The sequence below is a fragment of the Globicephala melas genome, chromosome 17, assembly GCF_963455315.2.
Source record: "Globicephala melas chromosome 17, mGloMel1.2, whole genome shotgun sequence".
NCBI classification, from domain to species: Eukaryota; Metazoa; Chordata; class Mammalia; order Artiodactyla; family Delphinidae; genus Globicephala; species Globicephala melas.
Genome location: NC_083330.1, coordinates 48,283,055 through 48,307,335, shown reverse-complemented (window position 1 = coordinate 48,307,335; position 24,281 = coordinate 48,283,055). Strand labels below are relative to the sequence as shown.

Below are 24,281 nucleotides of genomic sequence, written 5' to 3'. Positions count from 1 at the left end.
AGTGTCTCCACTCCAGCCAAATCCAGAGAAAACAAGGAGTCAAAGGTTCAGGTCAATAAGCTTATAGGCGATTTGCACAAACAGCTCCTCCAGCAAGGTAAAAAACAAAGTCATATTGGCTTTTCTTTTTTATTCCTTCTCTTTGAACTCCCCGGTCCAAACAAACACACCCTGGAAATGTCAATGTTATATGCAAGAATTTAAAAAGCTCAGCTTCTTAATCCCGTTAAGAAAAAGGAACAAAGTTGCCGGTACAGATCTCCTTCCTTATTGAACTCAAAGTGAGTACGGTAGAGCTGCCTTTTGCAGATTCTGATTCCAGTTGCCCAAGCATCAGAGGAAGCAAAAATGTGTCATTAAAGGCATAAATGAGGAGGAAAGAAACCAGAGTGACTGAAAAGCATTTATGAAATATTTGTAAATAGACTTTCTGAACTAAAAAAATAATAAAATGAAAAGAAGAAAATAGGAAACAAAATAGCATGAACGTTTGACACTGGATCAAGTGAAAAATAAGCAGTTACTACTCCCACAACCAAATCTTCATGAAGCTGTGCTTTTTCTTCTTCTTCTTCTAGTATTAAGAATCTAGATAACATTTTTGTTGTTTTACTTAATATGGAATGGTGACAAATGCCAGTGATCCAGGCTTTAATTTATTATAGTCCAATGAGAAATACGGCTTTTCCTCGGTTATTTCTTAATTTTTAATCAAAGCTACAGAATGACACAAATGATAGAAAGAAAGGAAGGAAGTAGGGGAGAGGAACATTCCAATGAGTCTGGCAACTTATTGGCAGGAATAGTTAAGCACAATGTTGAAATGATTCTGATTCTCATGCCTCCTGTTCTATCTTTCTGATTCAAGGATGTGAAAATTTATAGAGAACGTCTACCCAGCTCTGGTGTTGTGGAAGGGAGCAAAGTGACTCGTATCAGCCTCAAACACCCCCAAACTGTTCTTCCGTAAACTACATTAATGAGCTACAGATGGAGTCTCATCAAGCCTTTGGCTAAGGGATGATTCTGATTGGAGTTATCTGTATCTCCTGACAGCTTCCCCAATTTGCTTGCTTCCACTTCCTGCTTTAACTTTTACTTTCTGCAGACTTTCCTTCTCTAGGTATATACAAACTGTGTCATGACCATGCCTTTTCTCCCAGTTATACCTCAACTCTCCTCCATGACTCACCCAGGCCTTCCACAGTGGTAAGAATCCAACAGATTCCTAGAGCTGGAAGTTCCACAGGTATGGCCACACCTCTCTTACTTCCCCCAGCTCTCTGCTGTCCTCTTCTGGTTTCCTGCAACATTAGCCTTATAGGTACAGCCAACTTGACTCTGGAGTACCGGAAGCTCACTCCCTTCCCTCAGGTCTCCACTCAAAGTTCACCTACCCTATCATCACTCCTTATAAATTACTGATAGCATGCAGTGCACACGCACACAATGGCGTTCTATCACCCTGACTGTGTTGTTTTTCTTCATAATGTTCAACATCACCCGTCATATTATGCAATGCGAGTTTGATTGTTTATTATCTCTCTCTCATCTCAAGAGTAGTGGTGGACGTTTGTCTACTGCTGTATCCCCAGCACCAGGAAGAGGGTCTGACACATAGCAGATGCCTAATATATGAGTTGAGCTGTATTGAATTCAGTCTACTGAACAGAACTGGAAGCTTCTGCCAACCCAATTAAATATCTGTTTATGTTTGCTTTTGGTTTGGTATTAATTACTTCTGGGCCTAGAGCTAAATCCAAGTCTGAGTAACTCAGGCTCTTTTCTAATTTCTTTAAGATGCTTTGCATTTTTCTACTTTAAAGCTGTTTTAAAGAGAAATATGACTTTTACTTTCTGCATATTACCAGGGTCAAATCTTTTTGAATGTGGTGAGAACGCCCATTGTTACACTATGTTTCCTTATTTTATGGCTTTCCATTATGCCCCTCTTTTTACACCCTAATCTTTCCAGATTGAAGAGCTCTAACATTAATTCATCTCTCTAGGTAAAGCACTGCACCCAGTGACTTCTCTGACAATTCTCCATATCTAGATAGTAGGACTAGAAGTAAGGTTTGTTTTTCTTCCAAAATCAACTTTGATGACATCATTTCCCTTTCAGACTTTGTTTACAGATGATGTCATCAGAAACCAGTTTGTAAGGATCCTTGGTAACTTTTCCAGAAAATCATTATTGATTAACTCAAAGTTCACTGACATGTAGTTTCTTTGGAGGTTTTTGTTTGTTTGTTTGTCTGCCTGTTGATAGCATTACATTCTAATAGCCTAGTGATACTGGCCTGACAATTTTCTTCCTGTTCACATATCCTGTGACATCCTCCTGGAATGTATCCCAAGACATGTTAATTTACTTTAGTCATTAACAAACTTAAATATTGCAGGGAGGAAACAGTCTTCCAAATAATTAATAATAGTAAACCCGTTTTAGAGCTGCTCCAATATCAGCTCCCCTATAAAACTTACTGTCTTTGAGTTTATCCAAGAATTGCTAATGTATAAGAGTTCCCACCTGCCAGTAGTGACATAACTAAAAGCTCCCCAGGTTGCTTTCCAGACCACCTATAGTTCAATTTACATTAGTTCGCTTAGCTCTAAACCATTATTGATGTACTTCCATGTTTACTCTATAAACCAGAATAAAGGCAGACAAAAGTCACTGAAGCAAATAATCCAGTACCACAGGAAATGTGCAACACTCGTGGACCCAGCCTTGATGTCTTCGTCATCGGCAAATTCAAGGAAATAATTCTTGCTTGTTTCCTTCCTCTCTGAGATACGGTAAGGCAAGATGCCAAATGATCTAAACTCACTGCACCAAAGGGGATGATGCAAATTGAAAGTATTGCTTTACACTTTGCTAAAATTCTTAAAATCTAAAAGTATCAAAGCAACTTTGAAATATCATCTTTTTATAAATATAATTCATTTCATTCATTTCAGAGGTGAAAAATAAAAAACATGAAATATGCAACTAACCCAAAGTAAAAAGTGAAACAGGAATCTGCAACAGAACTGTCAGATTCATATTTTAGGCCTGAGACTATAACAAGCTTTTATGAAAGTGATCTTTTCCATTTTTAATTGTGATTATTTATGCTTTAGATTTGTATGATTAAGAATTCTACACATTTAAAGATGACAAAATTCTGACCAACAGTTTTTGACATTTCCGTGGAATATTACATTCCGAGAGTGATTTGGGTCACATTTAATCACACTTTATAATATAACTAGCAACTTCACTAATATTAATAGACACTTCGAGACGTGTAAAAAAAAGCCTTCTCATCTGACAAGAGAATAGATAATATCCATGTGGAACTGAGAAAAATACCACAATAATAAGAGTCATTCTAAACACTGAAAACATCCTGTATAATGTAGAAGGCTCAATTTCAAAAGGAAGAAGTAACTTTTACCTATGATAAGCTATGTTTCTACAGAGTATTTTCTTTTCTTCTTTTCTAAAAAGGAAAGTTACAATAGCATAGATTGCTTTTATACAAAATACAGTTGCTAAAGTATAAATGAAGATATATTGTAACTATATGTGTATCTCAGTACTCTTCTCTGACAATGTGTCAAGATACCTTGTTTGGAAAACAAGATACTCTAACCATGTTTTTGCGATCTGAGTTTTTAAATTCCTATCCTTTGTTTGATAAGAAAAAAACATTTGATGTTCAAAAATGTTACCCCTGGAACCCAGTAAAACAACTGTGTCATTGCTAGATTTTGATCATGGCTAGATCGTTAGACAAAGAAACTTCCCAAGTAATCCAATTCATTTTCTTATATATACTTACAATTTTTAAGTTGTCATAAATGATTCAGAATATGTGCAAAAAGTATGTTTCATCAGTGATCCCAACTTAAAAATATTTTTCTTCAGAAGAACAATTTTTACGTGCTTTTTCAATCATGACACTGGCATCATTAACCATTTAAATACTTATACGCTTTTAATGCCTAATCTATCTTTTTTCCCTGCAACTGGCAAGAAAACATAATTATGTGTCACTGAGACTAATATGTAAATTTCTGCAGAAAGATTAGATTCTAATTTTCCAGAGAGGACATTTTCTCTTCCTATTATAGTTAATCAACTTAAATGAAAAATGAGGAATCCCTGGAATCCCTGTATGACCTCAAGGGGCTGCAATTCATATCAAAGAGTTGTCTCTCTTTCACACCAGTTCCTACTACTTCAGTGGGAATTCCCTGGTCTCACATTCTATGAGAGTAAAATAATGAAATTCTTTTCCTATTAAATAAGGCAACAGTGGTTTGAAATAGTAATAGTAGTATTTATCCTAAAAAATATCATGTGAAAATTAGAATTCTTATTTCCACCTATCATTACTTTCTAGTTTCAAACTAAACATTAGAGAATTATTTGTACAATATATTAACTAATTATATCTTATTTAATATATTATCTATATCCTATATTAAATATTATTTTGATATATTTTTCAACTTTCCAATTATTTATCAAAGTTAAAAATATCCACTAAACAATGTTCCTAATAATTGTAGTTCAGTTCTTTTTTGTTGTTGTTCCTCAAGGCCTGTCATTATTTTTCATGAGTTAAGACTCTGTTTAATATAGATGGAGGTTATTATTCTGGGACCATAATTATGTAATCCTGTAATAAGCATCTGCCGTAAGTCTATTTTCTTCCAAGAAACCACTAACTTAAAACTTGGAGTTCTATTTTCTTAAATACAGGCCGTCACCAATGATGATTCCCAAAATGTAAAATACACCTAATAATAACTATTATTACTGCCTCCCTGGATTAATAAGTTGACAAAAATGTCTGAACCCATACACTCACTCTTTTAAGGACAAGGGCAAGAAGAATAAATGATACTTACTAGCTACTGGTTCCTTCTTTAATGTAATCCCACAACATAAGGTAGGTGCTATACAATGCACTAAAGGATATATTTCCTGATAAAGATGGAAAATGGGATGTCTTCAAACAGATTTAAAAACTCTTCCTCTCCAGCCAGCTCTAATATGTATTGCTGTGGGTGTGTAGCATCAAGAAATGGTTCTAACATCCAAAACAACAAGAGAAAATGTTAATTTGGCCTGAACTCTGAGTGACTACTAACTAAGAAGGCCTGTTTGGTCCACACCATTCTTGTTTTCAACCAAAAGTCTCTGATGTGGGGGACAAGGACCATGTTACAAAGCCATCTTGAGGTCTTCAAGAGTTAATGGTCAAAGTTTTTCTGAACTTCAATGTATCCCACTGCTGGTGCCGCCATTCCATTTCCACAGTCTTAGGGCTACTGACCACACGGATGGGAACTGGCTGGCTTCTTTTGTTTCTAACACACCAGAATCAAGAGAAAGTTATACTGAGGTTTTTTTTTTTTTGGTTTTGGGGTTTTTTTTTTGCGGTACGCGGGCCTCTCACTATTGTGGCCTCTCCCGTTGCGGAGCACAGGCTCCAGATGCGCAGGCTCAGCGGCCATGGCTCATGGGCCCAGCCGCTCCGCGGCATGTGGGATCTTCCCGGACCGGGGCACGAACCCGTGTCCCCTGCATTGGCAGGCGGACTCTCAACCACTGCGCCACCAGGGAAGCCCTATACTGAGGTTTTAATAATATGTATCAAATGTATATTTGGTGACTAAGGCATGCATATTAGAAGTTTTGGGGGAAGCTATATCAGCATTCTTGATTTCAGACTGCCAATTCACATCATCAAATTCACACAAACAGGTAAAAAATCACTCCACATAACTTCTGTCTGCCTAAAAAATAAAGACGGTGCATTCAGAAACACAAACAGACATACAGACATCCAGTCATGCCCTCTGGGAAACAACCATGGTAAAATCAGTAAAAGTAGCTATTCTAAACCAAGGAAGTGATCCAGACACTTGTGAAATTATACATTGGTGTGGGAGGTACAGAAGACCCATCTCACTTGCCGAGGCAAAACAATCAAATAAAGAAATTAAAAAGAATCATAAGAAACCTTAAACTCACTTTTGAAAAAAGCAAGTTAAAAATGAGTATACATGCCCAATGAGGACACAGTTACTGGCAAGGCCACTTGGCTCCAAGTCAAGGTTGGAAATAGGCAGAGATATAGTGTCTCAGGTTCTTCTTCTGTTATAATGTTAGTATGTAAAAAGAATATCTAGAAGAGAGAAAGAGCGTGTATTTTCTTATTTGACAATATCTAAAAAAAAGCACCATTCTCAATGTTGAAAGTCAATGTCGAACAGTTAAGGCACTCAGTTTTCAAAAGGAATGAGGTAGAAACTTGGGTGGGGACTCTGGCCCATTCCCTTCTTACCCCTCAATGGCTAATTCAGTGCCTTGCAAAAAACTGACATTCAGTAAATATTTGTTGAAAGGATAAACAATAAACATTAAATGTATTATAGTTATTTGGCCAACCAACATGAAAATGTTCACAGTTAACTGGCCAATCAATAGGAAACTATGTGTTTAAATATACAATATGATTTATGGATTATAAAATTTCTTTTATCCTTCAAAATAATATTGTATGTTTAAAAAAAACTTGCATGTATTTTCAGACAGTTGAATTATGTATTCGCACTCTCAACACTCTTCCTCCACTCTATCAGTGCATTTTTCAACCATACAAAATCATCTGAGTAAACAGACGCACATATCGCATCCAGCCATTAATGATTACCTTTGTTACAAAAGTATTCCACTTCTTCACAGCTCAGATTTTCAGGCCCGAATTCTGTGGAAAAGCTTTCCTCCAATGGAAAGTCCCCTTTTGAGATGATGTCTGTTTCCTCTGATGGACATTCTTCTTCTTCCTCTTCAATGGCATCTTCTAGCGGCCCTTGAAAAAGAACAGGGACACTGTACCAAAAAACATCCAAAGAAGAGGGTGAAATAAAATCCTTAAATAGGGTCTTTTTGATTAAGGTGGTGAGGAAAATGTATTCTATAGATAGGCCATGTAGTACCAAGGGTACTCATACAAGATAATGTCACATCCATATCAACAAGTAATGTTGACCTATGATAAGAAGTGGAAGGAAACCAGGTCCTGAAGTTACTACACAGAAAGCAACCTCCATCTCCCATCCTTCCCCACCCCCAACTCGAAGCCCAAAGCTTGTTCTTTTATTCTCTCCTAAAGAGCAAAACTGTGCACTTTATGTTCATTTGTTAGAATTAACTGCCTGGTAAAGAGTACAAGTCTCTTTTACACTGTTGTACAATTTTACCTGAGATTTTAATAAAGATTTAGAGTAATTGAATGCATTTTAATTGAACTGAGATTTTAATAAAGTCTATACTTTTAAAAATCCATCTTAAGAGTGGATTCCAAGAAAAGATTTCATTATATGTGTTTGAGGCTTGAAGAGAAATTACATATTTCTCTCCCTGATGAAAGCATAACCCTGTTCATGATTAATTGAATTTTTTCTGAAATGAAAAGTAGTTTTCTAATGAAAAAATGTAATTTGTATTTATGTGATACTTTTTCTGTAATAAAAATACAACTTCCTTAGAGTGAATGAGAGTGAGGTGCATTACATTAATGGACCTATTTCACTGAAAGGAAAGGGAGGGCTATAGTTGTTGAGATGGATCTGAAGTGGACAACGTGGGAATACCACACTGCCGATCGTGAATTTCCGACTGCCCAGAAGAATCAAAGTATCCGACTCATTTTACTAAGCGGAAGTCCACATTTCCTCCTAAAGAAGCACTGTAGCATTTCTTCCAAAGAACACAATTATGGTAATTTGTACTAATTGTCACTCATGTCAGCAGTCTCATCAGACAGGCTAAATACTTAAAAGGCTTAGGCAGTTTCTTTCTCTTACTTCTTGGAAATGTGCTAGGAAATTTTCAGGACCAAAGCAGAAATTTTATAAATAATTTAAAATAGTGAATTTATTACAGTCTTCACATACGTGTGAGCAAACAGGAATAGGTACATACAGCACAGTGATATACGGGCTGTTTTCCCAAAAGCAAGTTCCCAAAGGGCTGAATTCACATGACACATTTTCATGGAGAGAATTAGTTGCTTTGGATAGAAATTAAGGGACATCCAAGAAAAAATTCTTACAGAGTTTCTTTGTGCTTTTTAAAATTTATTTTTTCTTCTTTTCTCCAAAATAACAAATGTTAAGGAAGAAAGAATGCCCTAATTCCAAACACTCTGGTAATGTGATGGGTTTGTTTTTCCACTCCAGGTGGAGCGTAAAAAAACCATAGATTCTGTTTTAACACAAACCACATTCAAAACCATGGATCTCATATTAGGTTTTCTCTCTCACTCATTATTTCAAGTAATTTATAATCTTTCACCTTTTAAAACAATTATGTCAAGTAGCAAGACATGCAAGGAACATACAAAATAGTAATAAGGTAAAAGATTACAATCACTAAAACAGTTATCTGAATAATTCAATAATAATTGCGAGTCTAACGAGGAATAACATAGAATATCTTCCATGTTTTTATTTTGTTCAAGCAACAATTTTGATAAAAAGTTTGGTCAAAAGAAGACACCTAGACTGTCTCATTTGTGTCTCATGTAGGACTTTCGAAGCACTTTCTTATATAATCTTTAAAATAACCCAGTGAGGCAGGTAACTGAACAATTATTTAAAATATTCTGACTTAACGAGTTGGCTCCAACGGTATAATATTAAATTAAAACTTCATTAGAAATTAAATGGAAAATCTCATGTGGAAATTTGAAAGAAAATAAACCCACAAAACATTGATATAGACTTAATAAAAGTCTAACCAAGCCATTCACATATACAAACATGTCAAAAAAGGCTTGTATATCACATATAACTTTTTATCAAAGATTATAAGATCTTAATTGACAGTATAGTATTCTATATTCCAGGGGCTGTTTTATTTTATGTTGGCTATCGATTTGAAATTCAAAGCATGTCGTTGAAAAGAAGCACTTATTTTCAAAAACAAACTACAAAATCCCAAATAAAAGGTAAAAAAATTATTGAGCTCATTGTTCAAAATACATGAGATCTCACTGTCAATATTTAGAACAGGCTAGAGAAAGGTGATTTAATAATTTCTCCCAAAGCACGTGTCAGATTGATATAATTTACTGTACTTTAAAATGTCTAACCATTTCTTCAGCCATGCTATCAAATCAGGCTCTGGCAAAAAAGATTTCTCTTAAAATGTATAGTATTTATGGTTTAAGATTAGATCTCACCCTACTCTCTCTATTGCATGTTTCTTTAACTGGAAACCTTACAGATAATCGGTGGCTATAAACTAACATTTCAAAAGGTAAGAGACACTTGAAGCACAAGTACAATTAATAGCACCAATGAAGGAGGGAATGAAGGAACCTCCTGTGTATGGGTTAGTGGGCACAGAAGTCCACTTCAGAAAAATCACCGCACGTAATTTGACACAAATAATAATATCTACTCAGAAAAGTCTTACGACTGAGCTCTATGTGCCCTCATGGAGAAAATTACTTTTGATTGAGGCCACTTGGCAGGCAAGTGTAAGGAAATCTGAATTTCAGCTCTTCAATTGCCTTTGATTTACAGATATTCAAACACACTCGCGAGAATGCACAATCAATGTTTATATATATAAATATTTACCTGATTTTAAAAATGCTAATAATTAACTGTACAGCCTAAAGCTATGAACACAATGATGCTGTACGTCGGGCCCACAATGCTGTTAATCATCTCTCAGAATGCAGAGGCATCTTTTATACTGGATGAATAATACAGATTACTGGAAGATTCTGGTGGGTGCAAAGTAATACTCCTGTTTTCAGAAAGAGAGACAACTGGGTACTCAGGAACCCTTTGAATTGACCACAGCTGCTTCTACCCCCCCAAGATAAAGCTGAAGCTAAGAAGTGTCATGCAGACTCACAACACCTGACAGTAACGATCACACTCCCAATGGGCAATAAAGCCTTCGTCATCCAGGACCAAAAGCGATATTGCAAAAGCTGGGCCTACGCGTGGGAGGATTTTTCATCTGGTGGCTGTTTCAGTGATCTGGAGTTGGTAAAGGACAAAAGGAAAGTTCAAGATTAAGTAGTCCTACCCTCTACAAAGGTAGCATAATCACTGAATGAAATGAAAGTCAAGAATTGGATTTGTATGGTGAAGAAGCACTTCCCAGATAAATTAATTTACCTTTGAGGAGTATCTACTCCCCAGATAAATAAATTTATGAGAAAATTTTTGCTATGATTTCAGGGTTAAAGAAATCCCTGAAACCCATCCACAACCACTGGAAGAAGAGCTAGATGACAAAACAAAACAAACAAACACAAAATATATCTCCTATATTTTTTCTAGCGAAAAAATATAGGAGATATATAAGGATTAAAAGAGAACTAAAATAAGCAATACAAGGAAGCTATGCAAAAAATGATAAAGATCAACATCATAAATATTAAATCAAATATACATGTCTTTCAACGTATGTTGTCTTGATAAAAAACTTCCTACCCTGGTAGCCTACTATAAACTAGACTAATCCTCACTTAAGTGTCAGACTGTCTTTGTTCATATAAATTCAAAGCACTTCAGAATGAGGCACCCAAGAAAGAAATTAAATCCTACAGAAATTAGTATACATCGCCAAGTATGAAGAAGGGAAAGAAATGCCAAATTCTATGGTTCTGATGCAATATCCCCAAAAAGGGTTTCTTTCTCTTAAGCACTCACTGCCATTAATTTATTATAAATTATTTTAGTTAGGTTTCGCATGCCTTTTGATTGATTAAAACAAGACAAACACTTTGCCACAATGGAACTATAGAGAGCGTTCAGTCTCCTCTCCACGCATTAATATTCTGAGCATTCTAGAGGCTGCACAAGACTAGCCACCTAGCAAAATGAGACTGTTTCAGAATACTGGGCAGCCTTGATTGCAACTGACAGGTGGGAAGAAAGTCGAATTAAAATATTATCATTCCCAATAATTGCAATAATCCATCACAGTGTGCTCAGAAATTCTGCTAGGTGAGTTTCCTCCAAAAATACACAAATATTCCCACACCTTTTTATTCTGGTGCTTCTTAAGGTATGCCATTTCAGATCATTTTTTATATCTGATAGTATTATTAATATTAAAACTTACATCAAAAAATTGTATTAAATTATTTTACTCATGTACAGAACAAAGAATACGTGTGATGAAATACATTCCTCAAAATATTAATGAATTAATGAAAATGGTGTATTGTCTCCAAGTTGCCAGCTCCTGTTTTGTGCTCCTTAAAAGTTGTTTGCAAAAGATCCACTCAGATAAAGGAATAAGAAGGTATGTAAAACCTTCTAATATATATAAAACAATAGAGATCTCCAAATCTGACAATTTAAGCAATAATATATACCATGCTTTAATTATTACATAATAATTGGGCCACATTTATCATGTAATGCTACCTTTCAAAAAGTAAGTATGAAAAGATAAACTAGGAATAGATCAATTCTGGTTTACGTTTAATATACAAATACGTCAAAACTCTATACAGGTATGCTGTATGTTAGTTGACAGGTAAGAGGGAGTTGATATAGAATTTTCCATTCTAAACTTATGTCACATTCTCTACATGTGATAGCAATGCAGCAGTAGACTAATATTTAAATTGGATGTCTCGTTACCAAATCCTCTGTATTCTAGCCTCATGTATCTTTGTTAATTTCAGGATGGTATTCATAAAACACAAAACATAAAACCCTTCTAACAGGAAAGATTATTAGTTTCATATGTTCTGTACAAATATGGCCTGTTTGTTCAATTAGAAATGGAAAATAAAAATGCAACTCTAAATTAAAAAGCAGAAACCACAAAAATGCATCCTTCCCCATCTCATTATGGAGTAGGAACATTTCTATCTTTAGAGTACTAATATCTTTTTTTTTTTTTTTTTTTTTTTTCGGTACGGAGGCCTATCACTGCTGTGGCCTCTCCCGTTGCAGAGCACAGGCTCCGAAGGCGCAGGCTCAGCGGGCATGGCTCACGGGTCCTGCCGCTCCGCAGCATGTGGGATCTTTCCAGACCGGGGCACAAACCGGTGTCCCCTGCATCAGCAGGCGGACTCTCAACCACTGCGCCACCAGGGAAGCCCATAGAGTACTAATATCTTTTTACTAACTTTATCTGGGGCATATTTTGCAGCTCCCAGTAGTTCCTCTTAGAGTTTTCAGCTGCTACACTCAGATATCTTATAAATCATAATTATCCTGTAGGCACACCTCAAAATGCTACTCACTTGGTTCCTATTACATTTGTCTCATGCATATCCCACAGAGCCATTTAATGCGAAGGGGCAGGGAAGAGGGATGCTCTTTGGACAGTGCAAATCCATACTCACTCATGTAATGGAGCTTAACAGCAAGAATAAAACCTTATTTCTGTAGTATAAAAAAGTAGTATTTTAAGCGAGCAAGTTCTTCCTGCAGTCACTCACTTTTAACAATAGTTGCATCAGGGGATCTAGTAGGAACGAAACATTTTTATTAATTTTTCTCTTATCTGCCAGAAGAATGTTGATTTTTTTTCATTTGCGTTTGTTGCCTGCAGGTAGCAGACCAGAGAATCACATGGTAGAAATTCTTCTTTTTGATTAATTTCTTTCCATGTGTTAGGTTATTTCTTATATATAATTGATTTGGGCCTTTGCTCATAGCTGTGCATCTTTTTTATATCTGTACCAACTGCTGTCCTTCAATCTATAAAGTTGAAGGAAATTACCTGAATTTGTTAAGTTTATTAAAAATGAGATCTGTGAATATTTAAATTGAGTTTTGAAATGTTAATGCAAAAAAAAGATATTAGAGAATTTTTAATGGAGGGTTCAATTTGACCATGCTCCATTTTAAAAAGAAGAGAAGAGGGTCAGGTTTTATTCAAATTGTTTCTTTAGGGGAAACAATGAACTCTTTGATTTTATAAAAGTAGAGTAATATTCTTTGCTACAAGGTTTTTGGCAATTTTTATTAGATGGCAGTATTAACACTTCTTATATGTAAATCTGAGAACACTTTAAATTCTTTAATTTTTTTCCCCTGAAATGCTTTGTTTTGGGAACTTTCAAATTAAGTGAATAATGCTAACAAGAAAATAATTTTGCTTAGAACACATGCAAACCCAGCAAGCAGCAAGTAATCTTACATAGTAAACACTGACATCACAGGAAAAACAAAGTCAGATGAGAAAATCCAGATAAATTTGAACCAGAATCTCTAATGACTAATTTACTCTCAGGCATTGAAAAAAATCAGTTCATTAATAACTGCCTTGTGCATTGACCCAGGAAGTCAGTGACAGAGATGTCACTGAAATCCACATAGTTTGTAATCAGGTCTCAGTCCAGAGCCCCATAAAGCTTACTGAAGACGGTAACTCTATCATAAAGAAACGTGAAAGTATATTCATTACTAAAACTGTATATTTCTTATGATTGTGATGGATTTCAATAATAAAAAGCCCTTAACTGGTAATAAGTACAACAGATGAAAGTCTGGTATATTATTTTGCTCTCTTTATGAGACTTTCATGTATTTATTCATTCGTTATTCATCTAACCAATATTTACTGCGGGTGAAGCACATGGCGGGCACTGTGTTGGGTGCTGGGTTAATAGCAGTATACAAACAAGGTGGATGGTCCCAGCCAGAAGTGAGTGGATAACTGGGTGAAGGAGACAAACTTTACGCATATAATGCATGCAATTTATTTTTTTTTAAAAGATACTCCATTTTAACATGAGGAAGGCAGGAAAGGCTTCTTAGATATCTTAAATTCCAGTTATTTGTACATTTTTCTTTTTCCTCTGATATAATTCTATCTTACCTCCATCTGTGACTGGAAGGAGGAAGTATGGTACCCAGCATTTAACCATGTCATTTAATTCATAGTTATTCAAATAAGAATTTTTTAGTTGAATTTAATTGTCATAATATTGAAGACCAAATCAAGGAGGATAATACTAGGTCAATTATTTTAAAAGATCTAGATGCATAGCTTTAATTATTACTAATTATTAGGTTGGCCAAAAAGTTCGTTTGGGTTTTTCCTCTATGGAAAAACCCGAACGAAGTTTTTAGCCAATCCAATATATTGTTGGAGGAAGTTTATTCTGCTATCAGTCCTTTCATGGTTGTTCAAATCAGGTGCCATCTACCCACAGCCTGCCAGAAGTTTTTTGGGGGACGTGGAATCAGGCAAGCAGAAAAGTTTCCCCAAAGTGAATCCTGCTGTCACAACAAAACATCAGGTATTACCCAGAATATGAATACAGTACATTAGATTTTTAAAAGCACTATGAGTAAGAAAAAAAAAGGATTTGAACCTATCCACGGAACCTCGTAGATATGATATGTGGGTGATAAATATTTCTTAAGTGAATTAATCAAAACATAATTTTATAGACTTGTACAAGAAAAAACATCCATTTTCTTTAGAAACTTCAAAGCACCATCAAAATATAGCTAGTACTCTTATCTAACAAACTAAATTCTGAAAAACTAGTTAATAATATCCTACATAGTTTAGAACAAAATTAAATTAGTATAAGTAAAAGAGATGTTATTTTTTATAGATTATCTTATTTAAATGGAGATATGAAAAATAGGGGGAAAGGGGAGCCTGTAGCCTTCTGACTCTAGAATGGATATACATTTCTTTCTCTTTCTAGAGCAATTCAAAGACAATGTATATATTGATTTTTTTAAAAGTCCACAGTAACAACAAAAACACTAGCCAAACAACAGATACTAAACAAAGGACTCTGATTACTAATTTCTTAAACAATTTCACAAGGCAAAGATGAATCAATATGGTCCTTAAAAACATTCAGTATGCATGTGTCTCATAAGCAACATATCTGTGTCATATGAAAATATACAGCAAGCATATGGCTACATGCAGGAAATAAAAGAAAAATATCACCGCAAAGATTTGGGGGAATTTTTTCAATTACAAGAGAAAAATCAATAAAAATATTTGCATCAGGTTTTGGTCACTGTATATATAAATTTTTTTTTCTTCTTAATAAAATTTGAATCTGATAACCCCCACCTCATCACATAGATCAATTTCCCTCTACTTATTCCTTCAGTTTAATAACACCCTTTCTGACCCTGCTTTATTAAAATGATTCTTTACATGTGCAATTAATTACTGACTGAACCTTCTAAAAAAACATTTTATAAAATAACTGCTCTCAAAATGATGCATGATTTCACTGTCTGACTACAGTTTGACAGCAAACAGTAATTCTCTAAATGTCATCCCTGGACCAGCAACATTAAACGTCACCAGAGAACTTGGTAGAAATTCAAAATTAATTGTCAGACTCCACCCCAGATCTGATTTCAGAAACTCTGAGGGTGAGGTACATCAATCTGTGTTTTAACAAACCCTTCAGGTGATTCTGATGCATGCTCAAGTTTGAGAACAACTGTGCAGGAATATAAATGCTAGAAGTTACTTTGTAACAGTACAAATTATATTTTTTGTTATCATTTAATAGAAACAGTATAATATTTTGCAATTAATACAGGCTCCATGATTCAGACTCCCCAACTTCAAACTATACCACAAAGCTACAACAATCAAGACAGTACGGTAGTGACACAAAAACAGAAACATAGATCAATGGTACAGGATAGAATGCCCAGAGACACACCCATGCACATATGGTCACCTAATTTACGATAGAGACAAGAACATACAATGGAGAAAAGACAGCTTCTTCAATAAGTGGTGCTGGGAAAACTGGACAGCTACATGTAAAAGAATGAAATTAGAACCCTACCTAACACCATACACAAAAATAAACTCAAAATGGATTAAAGTCCTGAATGTAAGATCAGACACTATAAAACTACCACTTGCTGTCCCTAGAAATGGCTGCCCCAAATCTCCGTTTCTCGTATTTGCACTTCTGTGCAACTAGAAAGGCTCCAGAATTAATGAACTGTTAAAAAGAATAAATATCTTGCTTCAAGATGGCAGAGGAGTAAGACATGGAGATCACCTTCCTCCCAACAAATACATCAGAAATTCATCTACATATGGAACAACTACAGAACACCTACTGAATGCTGGCAGAAGACCTCAGACTTCCCAAAAGGAAAGAAACTCCCCACGTACCTGGGTAGGGCAAAAGAAAAAAGAAAAAACAGAGACAAAAGAATAGGTACAGGACCTGAACTTCTGGGAGGGAGCTGTGAAGGAGGAAAAGTTTCTACACACTAGGAAGCCCCTTCACTGGCGGAGACAGGGGGTGGGGGGGTGGCGGGGGGGAGCTTCAGAGCCACGGAGGAGAGCACAGCAACAGGGGTGCAGAGGGCAAAGCTAAGAGATTCCCACACAGAGGATCGTGCCGACCAGCACTCACCAGCCCGAGAGGCTAGTCTGCTCAGATGCTGGGGCAGGTGGGGGCTGGGAGCTGAGGCTTGGGCTTCGGAGGTTGGATTCCAGGAAGGGGACTGGGTTTGGCTGTGTGAACACAGCCTCAAGGGGGCTAGTGCGCCACAGCTAGCTGGGAGGGAGGCCGGGAAAAACTCTGGACCTGCCTAATTGGCAAGAGACCATTGTTTCAGGGTGCGTGAGGAGAGAGGATTCAGAGCATCACCTAAATGAGCTCCAGAAATGGGTGTGGTCCACGGCTATCAGCGCGGACACCAGAGACCGGCATGAGATGCTAAGGCTGCCGCTGCAGCCACCAAGAAGCCTGTGTGCGAGCACAGGTCACTATCCACACCTCCCCTCCCGGGACCCTATGCAGCCCACCACTGCCAGGGTCCCATGATCCAGGGACAACTTCCCTGGGAGAACACACAGCATGCCTCAGGCTGTTGCAACATCAAGTCAGCCTCTGCTGCCTCAGACTCCCCCCGTATCCCTCCCTCTCCCCGGCCTGAGGGAGCCAGAGCCACTTAATCAGCTGCGACTTTAACCCTGTCCTGTCTGGGTGGGGAACAGATGCCCTCAGGCGACCTACACACAGAGGCAGGTCCAAGTCCAAAGCTGAACCCCAGGAGCTGTGCGAACAAAGAAGAGAAAGGGAAATCTCTCCCAGCAGCCTCAGGAGCACCGGATTAAAGCTCCACAATCAACTTCATGTACCCCTGCATCTCTGGAATACATGAATAGACAACGAATCATCCCAAAATTAAGGCAATGGACTTTGGGAGCACCTGTAGATTTCCGGTTTGCTTTCTGCATCTAATTTGTTTCTGGTTTTATGTTTATCTTAGTTTAGTAGTTACAGTTTATTATCATGGATATATTTGTTTATTGATTTGGTTGCTCTTTTTTTATATACATAGATATATTTTTTTTTTCCTTTTTCTCTTTTTTGAGTGTATGTGTATCCTTCTTTGTGTGATTTTTGTCTGTATACCTTTGTTTTACCATATGTCCTAGGGTTCTGTCTGTCCATTTTTTTTTTTTTTGTATAGTTTTTAGCGCTTGTTATCATTGGTGGATTTGTTTTTTGGTTTGGTTGTCCTCTTCTTTCTTTCTTTTTAATTTTCTCCTTATATTTTTAAAATTTTTATTTTAATAACTTTATTGTATTTTATTCTATTTTTTCTTTCTTTCTTTCCTTTTTTCTCCCTATTCTTCTGAGCCATGTGGCTGACAGGGTCTTGGTGCTCTGGGTGGGTGTCAGGCTTGTTCCTCTGAGATGGCAGGGCCAAGTTCAGGACATTGGTCCACCAGGGACCTCCCAACTCCATGTAATATCAAATGGCAAAAGCTCTCTCAGAGATCTCCATCTCAATGCTAAGACCTAGCTCCACTCAACGACCAGCAAGCTACAGTGCTGGACATGCTATGCCAAACAACTAGCGAGACAGGAACATAATCCCAGCCATTAGAGAAAGGGTGTCTAAAGTAATAATAAGTGCACAGACACCCCAAAACACACCATCAGACATGGCCCTGCCCACCAGAAAGACAAGATCCAGCCTCATCCACCAAAACACAGGCAATAGTCCCCTCCACCAGGAAGCCTACACAACCCACTGAAGCAAATTTAGCCACACGAAAAGACACCAAAAGAAAACGGTAACTACAAACCTGCAGCTGGTGAAAAGGAGACCCAAAACACAGTAAGTTAAGCAAAATGAGAAGACAGAGAAACACACAGCAGATGAAGTACCAAGGTAAAAACTCATCAGACCAAACAAATGAAGAGGGAATAGGCAGTCTACCTGAAAAAGAATTCAGAGTATGATAGTAAAGATGATCCAAAATCTTGGAACTAGAATGGAGAAAATACAAGAAACATTTCACAAGGACCTAAAGAACTAAAGAGCAAACAAACAACGATGAACAACACAATAAATGAAATTAAAATGCTCTAGAAGGAATCAATAGCAGAATAACTGAGACAGAAGAATGGATAAGTGACCTGGAAGATAAAAGAGTGGAAATAACTACCACAGAGCAGAATAAAGACAAAAGAATGAAAAGAATTGAGGACATTCTTAGAGACCTCTGGGACAACATTAAATGCACCAACATTCGAATTATAGGAGTCCCAGAAGAAGAAGAGAAAAAGAAAGGGACTGAGAAAATATTTGAAGAGATTAGAGTTGAAAACTTCCCTAATATGGGAAAGGAAATAGTCAATCGAGTCCAGGAAGCACAGAGAGTCCCATACAGGATAAATCCAAGGACAAACACGCCAAGACACATATTAATCAAGCTATCAAAAATTAAATACAAAGAAAAAATATCAAAAACAGCAAGGAAAAAACTACAAATAACATACAAGGGAATCCCCATAAGGTTCACAGCTGATCTTTCAGCATAAACTCTGCAAGCCAGAAGGGAGCGGCAGGAGATATCTAAAGTGATGAAAGGGAAATACCTACAACCAAGATTACTCTACCCAGCAAGGATCTCATTCAGATTCGACGGAGAAATTAAAAACTTTACAGACAAGCAAAAGCTAAGAGAATTCAGCACCACCAAACCAGCTTTACAAGAAATGCTAAAGGAACTTCTCTAGGCAGGAAACACAAGAGAAGGAAAAGACCTATAATAACAAAGCCAAAACAATTAAGAAAATGGTAATAGGAACATACATATCAATAACTACCTTAAATGTAAATGGATTAAATGCTCCAACCAAAAGACATAGACTGGTGGAATGGATACAAAAACAAGACCCGTATTTATGCTGCCTACAAAAGACCCACTTCAGACCTAGGGACACATACAGACTGAAAGTGAAGGGATGGAAAAACATATTCCATGTAAATGGAAATCAAAAAAACACTGGAGTAGCAATTCTCATATCAGAGAAAATAGACTTTAAAATAAAGACTATTACAAGAGACAAAGAAGGACACTACATAATGATCAAGGGATCAATTCAAGAAGAAGATATAACAATTTTAAATATTTATGCACCCAACATAGGAGCACCTCAATACATAAGGCAAATGCTAACAGTCATAAAAGGGGAACTCGACAGTAATACAATCATAGTAGGGGACTTTAACACCCCACTTTCACCAATGGACAGATCATCCAAAATGAAAATAAATAAGGAAACACAAGCTTTAAATGATACATTAAACAGGATGGATTTAATTGATATTTATAGGACATTCCATCCAAAAACAACAGAATACACTTTCTTCTCAAGTGCTCATGGAACATTCTCCAGAATAGATCATACCTTGGGTCACAAATCAAGCCTTGGTAAATTTAAGAAAACTGAAATCGTATCAAGTATCTTTTCCGAACACAATGCTATGAGACTAGGTATCAATTACAGGAAAAAATCCATAAAAAACACAAACACATGGAGGCTAAACAATACACTAAATACACTACTAAACAACAAAGATATCACTGAAGAAATCAAAGAGGAAATTAAAAAATATCTAGAAACAAGTGACAATGAAAACACGATGACACAAAACCTATGGAATGCATCAAAAGCAGTTCTAAAAGGGAAGTTAATAGCAATATAATCCTACCTCAAGAAACAAGAAACATCTCAAATAAACAACCTAACCTTACACCTCAAGCAATTAGAGAAAGAAGAACAAAAAAATCCCAAAGTTAGCAGAAGGAAAGAAACCATAAAGATCAGATCAGAAATAAATGAAAAAGAAATGAAGGAAATAATAGCAAAGATCAATAAAACTAAAAGCTGTTTCCTTGAGAAGATAGACAAAACTGATAAACCATTAGTCAGACTCATCAAGAAAAAAAGGGAGAAGACTCAAATCAATAGAATTAGAAATGAAAAAGGAGAAGTAACAACTGACACTGCAGAAATACAAAGGATCATGAGAGATTACTACAAGCAACTATATGCCAATAAAATGGACAACCTGGAAGAAATGGACACATTCTTAGAAAAGCACAACCTGCCAAGGCTGGACCAGGAGGAAACAGAAAATTTAAACAGACCAATCACAAGCACTGAAATTGATATTGCGATTAAAAATCTTCCAACAAACAAAAGCCCAGGACTAGATGGCTTCACAGGCAAATTCTATCAAACATTTAGAGGAGAGCTAACACCTATCCTTGTCAAACTCTTCCAAAATATAGCAGAGGGAGGAACACTCCCAAACTTATTCTACGAGGCCACCATCACCCTGATACCAAAACCAGACAAAGATGTCACAAAGAAAGAAAACTATAGGCCAATATCACTGATGAATATAGATGCAAAAATCCTCAACAAAACACTAGCAAACAGAATCCAACAGCACATTAAAAGGATCATACACCATGATCAAGTGGGGTTTATTCCAGGAATGCAAGGATTCTTCAATATATGTGAATCAATCAATGTGATAAACCATATTAACAAATTGAAGGAGAAAAAACATATGATAATCTCAATAGATGCAGAAAAAGCTTTCGACAAAATTCAACACCTATTTATGATAAAAATCCTCCAGAAAGTAGGCATAGAGGGAACTTACATCAACATAATAAAGGCCACATATGATAAATCCACAACCAACATTGTTCTCAATGGTGAAAAACTGAAACCATTTCCTCTAAGATCAGGAACAAGACAAAGTTGTCCACTCTCACCACTCTTATTCAACATAGTTTTGGAAGTTTTAGCCACAGCAATCAGAGAAGAAAAAGAAATAAAAGGAATCCAAATCAGAAAAGAAAAAGTAAAGCTGTCACTGTTTGCAGATGACATGATACTATACATAGAGAATCCTAAAGATGCTACCAGAAAACTACTAGAGCTAATCAATGAATCTTGTAACATACCAGGATACAACATTAATGCACAGAAATCTCTGCATTCCTATAAACTACTGATGAAAAATCTGAAAGAGAAATTAAGGAAACACTCCCATTTACCACAACAAAAAGAATAAAATACCTAGGAAAAAACCTACCTAAGGAGACAGAAGACCTGTATGCATAAAGTTATAAGACACTGATGAAAGAAATTAAAGATGTTACATACAGATGGAGAGATATACCATGTTCCTGGACTGGAAAAATCAACATTGTAAAAATGACTATACTACCCAAAGCAATCTTAATATTCAATGCAATCCCTATCAAACTACCAATGGCATTTTCCACAGAACTAGAACAAAAGATCTTTCAATTTGTATGGAAACACAAAAGACCCCGAACAGCCAAAGCAATCTTGAGAAAGAAAGAGCTGGAGGAATCAGGCTTCTGGACTTCAGACTATACTACAAAGCTACAGTAACCTAGACAGTATGCTACTGGCACAAAAAGAGAAATATAGATCAATGGAACAAGATAGAAAGCCCAGAGATAAACCCATGCACAGATGGTCACCTTATTTTTGATAAAGGAGGCAAGAGTATGCAAAATGGAGAAAAGACAACCTCTTCAATAAGTGGTGCTGGGAAAACTGGACAGCTACATGTAAAAGAATGAAATTAGAACACTCCCTAACACCATACACAAAAATAAACTCAAAATGGATTAAAGACCTAACTGTCAGGCCAGACACTATAAAACACTTAGAGGATAACAGGCAGAACACTCTATGACATAAATCACAGCAAGATCCTTTTTGACTCACCTCCTAGAAAAAGGGAAATAAAAACAAAAATAAACAAATGGGACCTAATGAAACTTAAAAGCTTTTGCACAGCAAAGGAAACCATAAACAAGATGAAAAGACAACCCTCAGAATGGGAGAAAATATTTGCAAATGAAGCAACTGACAAAGGATTAATCTCCAAAATATACAAGCAGCTTATGCAGCTCAATATCAAAAAAACAAACAACGAATCCAAAAATGGGCAGAAAACCTAAACAGGCATTTCTCCAAAAAAGATATACAGATTGCCAACAAACACATGAAAGGATGCTCCACATCACTAATCATTAGAGAAATGCAAATTAAAACCACAATGAGGTATCATCTCACACCAGTCAGAATGGCCATCCTCAAAAAATCTACAAACAATAATTGCTGGAGAGGGTGTGGAGAAAAGGGAACACTCTTGCACTGTTTGTGGGAATGTAAATTGGTGCATCCACTATGGAGAACAGTATGGAGGTTCCTTAGAAATCTAAAAATAGAATTACTGTATGACCCAGCAATCCCACTACTGGGCATAATACCCTGAGAAAACCATAATTCAAAACGAGACATGTACCACAATGTTCACTGCAGCACTATTCACAATAGCCAGGACATGGAAGCAACCTAAGTGTCCATTGACAGATGAATGGATAAAGAAGATGTGGCACATATATACAGTGGAATATTACTCAGCCATAAAAAGAAATGAAATTGCGTTATTTGTAGTGAGGTGGATGGACCTAGAATCTGTCATACAGAGTGCAGTAAATCAGAAAGAGAAAAACAAATACCGTATGCTAACACATATATGTATGGCATCTAAAAAAAAAAAATGCTGAACCTAGTTGATGAACCTAGTTGCAGGGCAGGAATAAAGACGTAGACATAGAAAATGGACTTGGGGACACGGGGTGGGAGGGGGAAGCTGGGGTGAAGTGAGAGTGGCATGGACATATATACACTACCAAACGTAAAACAGATAGCTAGTGGGAAGCAGCCTCATAGCACAGGGAGATCAGCTCGGTGCTTTGTGACCACCTAGAGAGGTGGGATAGGGAGGGCTGGAGGGAGGCTCAAGAGGGAGGAGATATGGGGACATATGTATGCATGTGGCTGATTCACTTTGGTTTGCAACAGAAACTAACACAGTATTGCAAAGCAATTATACTCCAATAAAGATCTATTTTAAAAAAGATGCCCAAGTTAAGCATAGACACCTTGTTTACTGTAGCTGATCGTCTGTGACCAAAATACTTTTCACCTGGGCCACTCAGTATAGTCACTCCCGATTAGTGGCAGGTTAGGTGTGTTTATTTAGTGCTGGTTAATTGTTCTCCCAAATAATGCCAGAGTCCAGCAAGTGCTCCAATCACATCATTTCACACAATTCTGGGATGACATGGAATAGACTGTAGCTGCTTCAGGCTGATCCCAAATGTTACTTCTTCATACCCTCCTAGGAGTCCTGGATAACGGAAACAACTGATCAGGAAATTTGACTAAAAAGCTCCTCATGTGTGTCTGTCTACGGTATAGAAAAAAAGTCTTTCTACAAATGGGGACAGCACCTCAATTTTTAAAAAGTACTGTCTGCTGTGTGAGTCTTTTGAAGACCAAAAGCTTCAAACAGCACGGCCCTCTCCCTATCCTCCTATTCTGAGGGTCTAGCGTCTCATGAGATAAAAAGGAAGGTATTTCCTTGGCAGAATAAAAGGTATTCTGCCAAGTCAGGCAGAGCAGGCCCATCAATCGGTGGCAATCAGTGTGAAGCAAGAGGTCCCAGGCAGATCACACACGTTCCTCCACTCATCATCCCTCGCTCCAACCCCGGATTATAATCAGGCCGGGGTACGACCCAAGTGTGGTCTCCGGGATTTTATGGAGCGACGTCGTGGCTAACCTTCATTGTTAACCTACATTTGCGGCTCACAAACTACATGTCCTAGCACCACCACCTTGAACGGAACAGTCAAGGTGAGGGCAACTACAGAAATCTGTTCCATTTTTCACCAGTAGGTGTGGTCTCCTGCTCCTGGAATGCTGACGATTTGGCCCTCCTTTTGGGTTTGACACAGTAAATAATGATGAATATTCTCTCTAAGCCTGTACAGTCCTGCACACACATTCTCTGCACAGCCAGAAAAACAATTCCTCACACAAAACAAGGCA

The 24,281-nt window shown here is 36.9% G+C and overlaps 1 protein-coding gene across 1 annotated transcript in view; it reads right to left on the bottom strand.

Annotated features, from left to right (window-relative positions):
- The window catches only part of ZFPM2 (zinc finger protein, FOG family member 2), a 462,647-nt gene that overhangs the window by 351,256 nt on the left and 87,110 nt on the right, over positions 1-24,281 (bottom strand). The window contains exon 2 of the mRNA XM_030863080.3: positions 6,717-6,875. Coding sequence (XP_030718940.2) covers positions 6,717-6,875 — 159 coding nt within the window. The remainder of the gene's footprint in view (positions 1-6,716; positions 6,876-24,281) is intronic.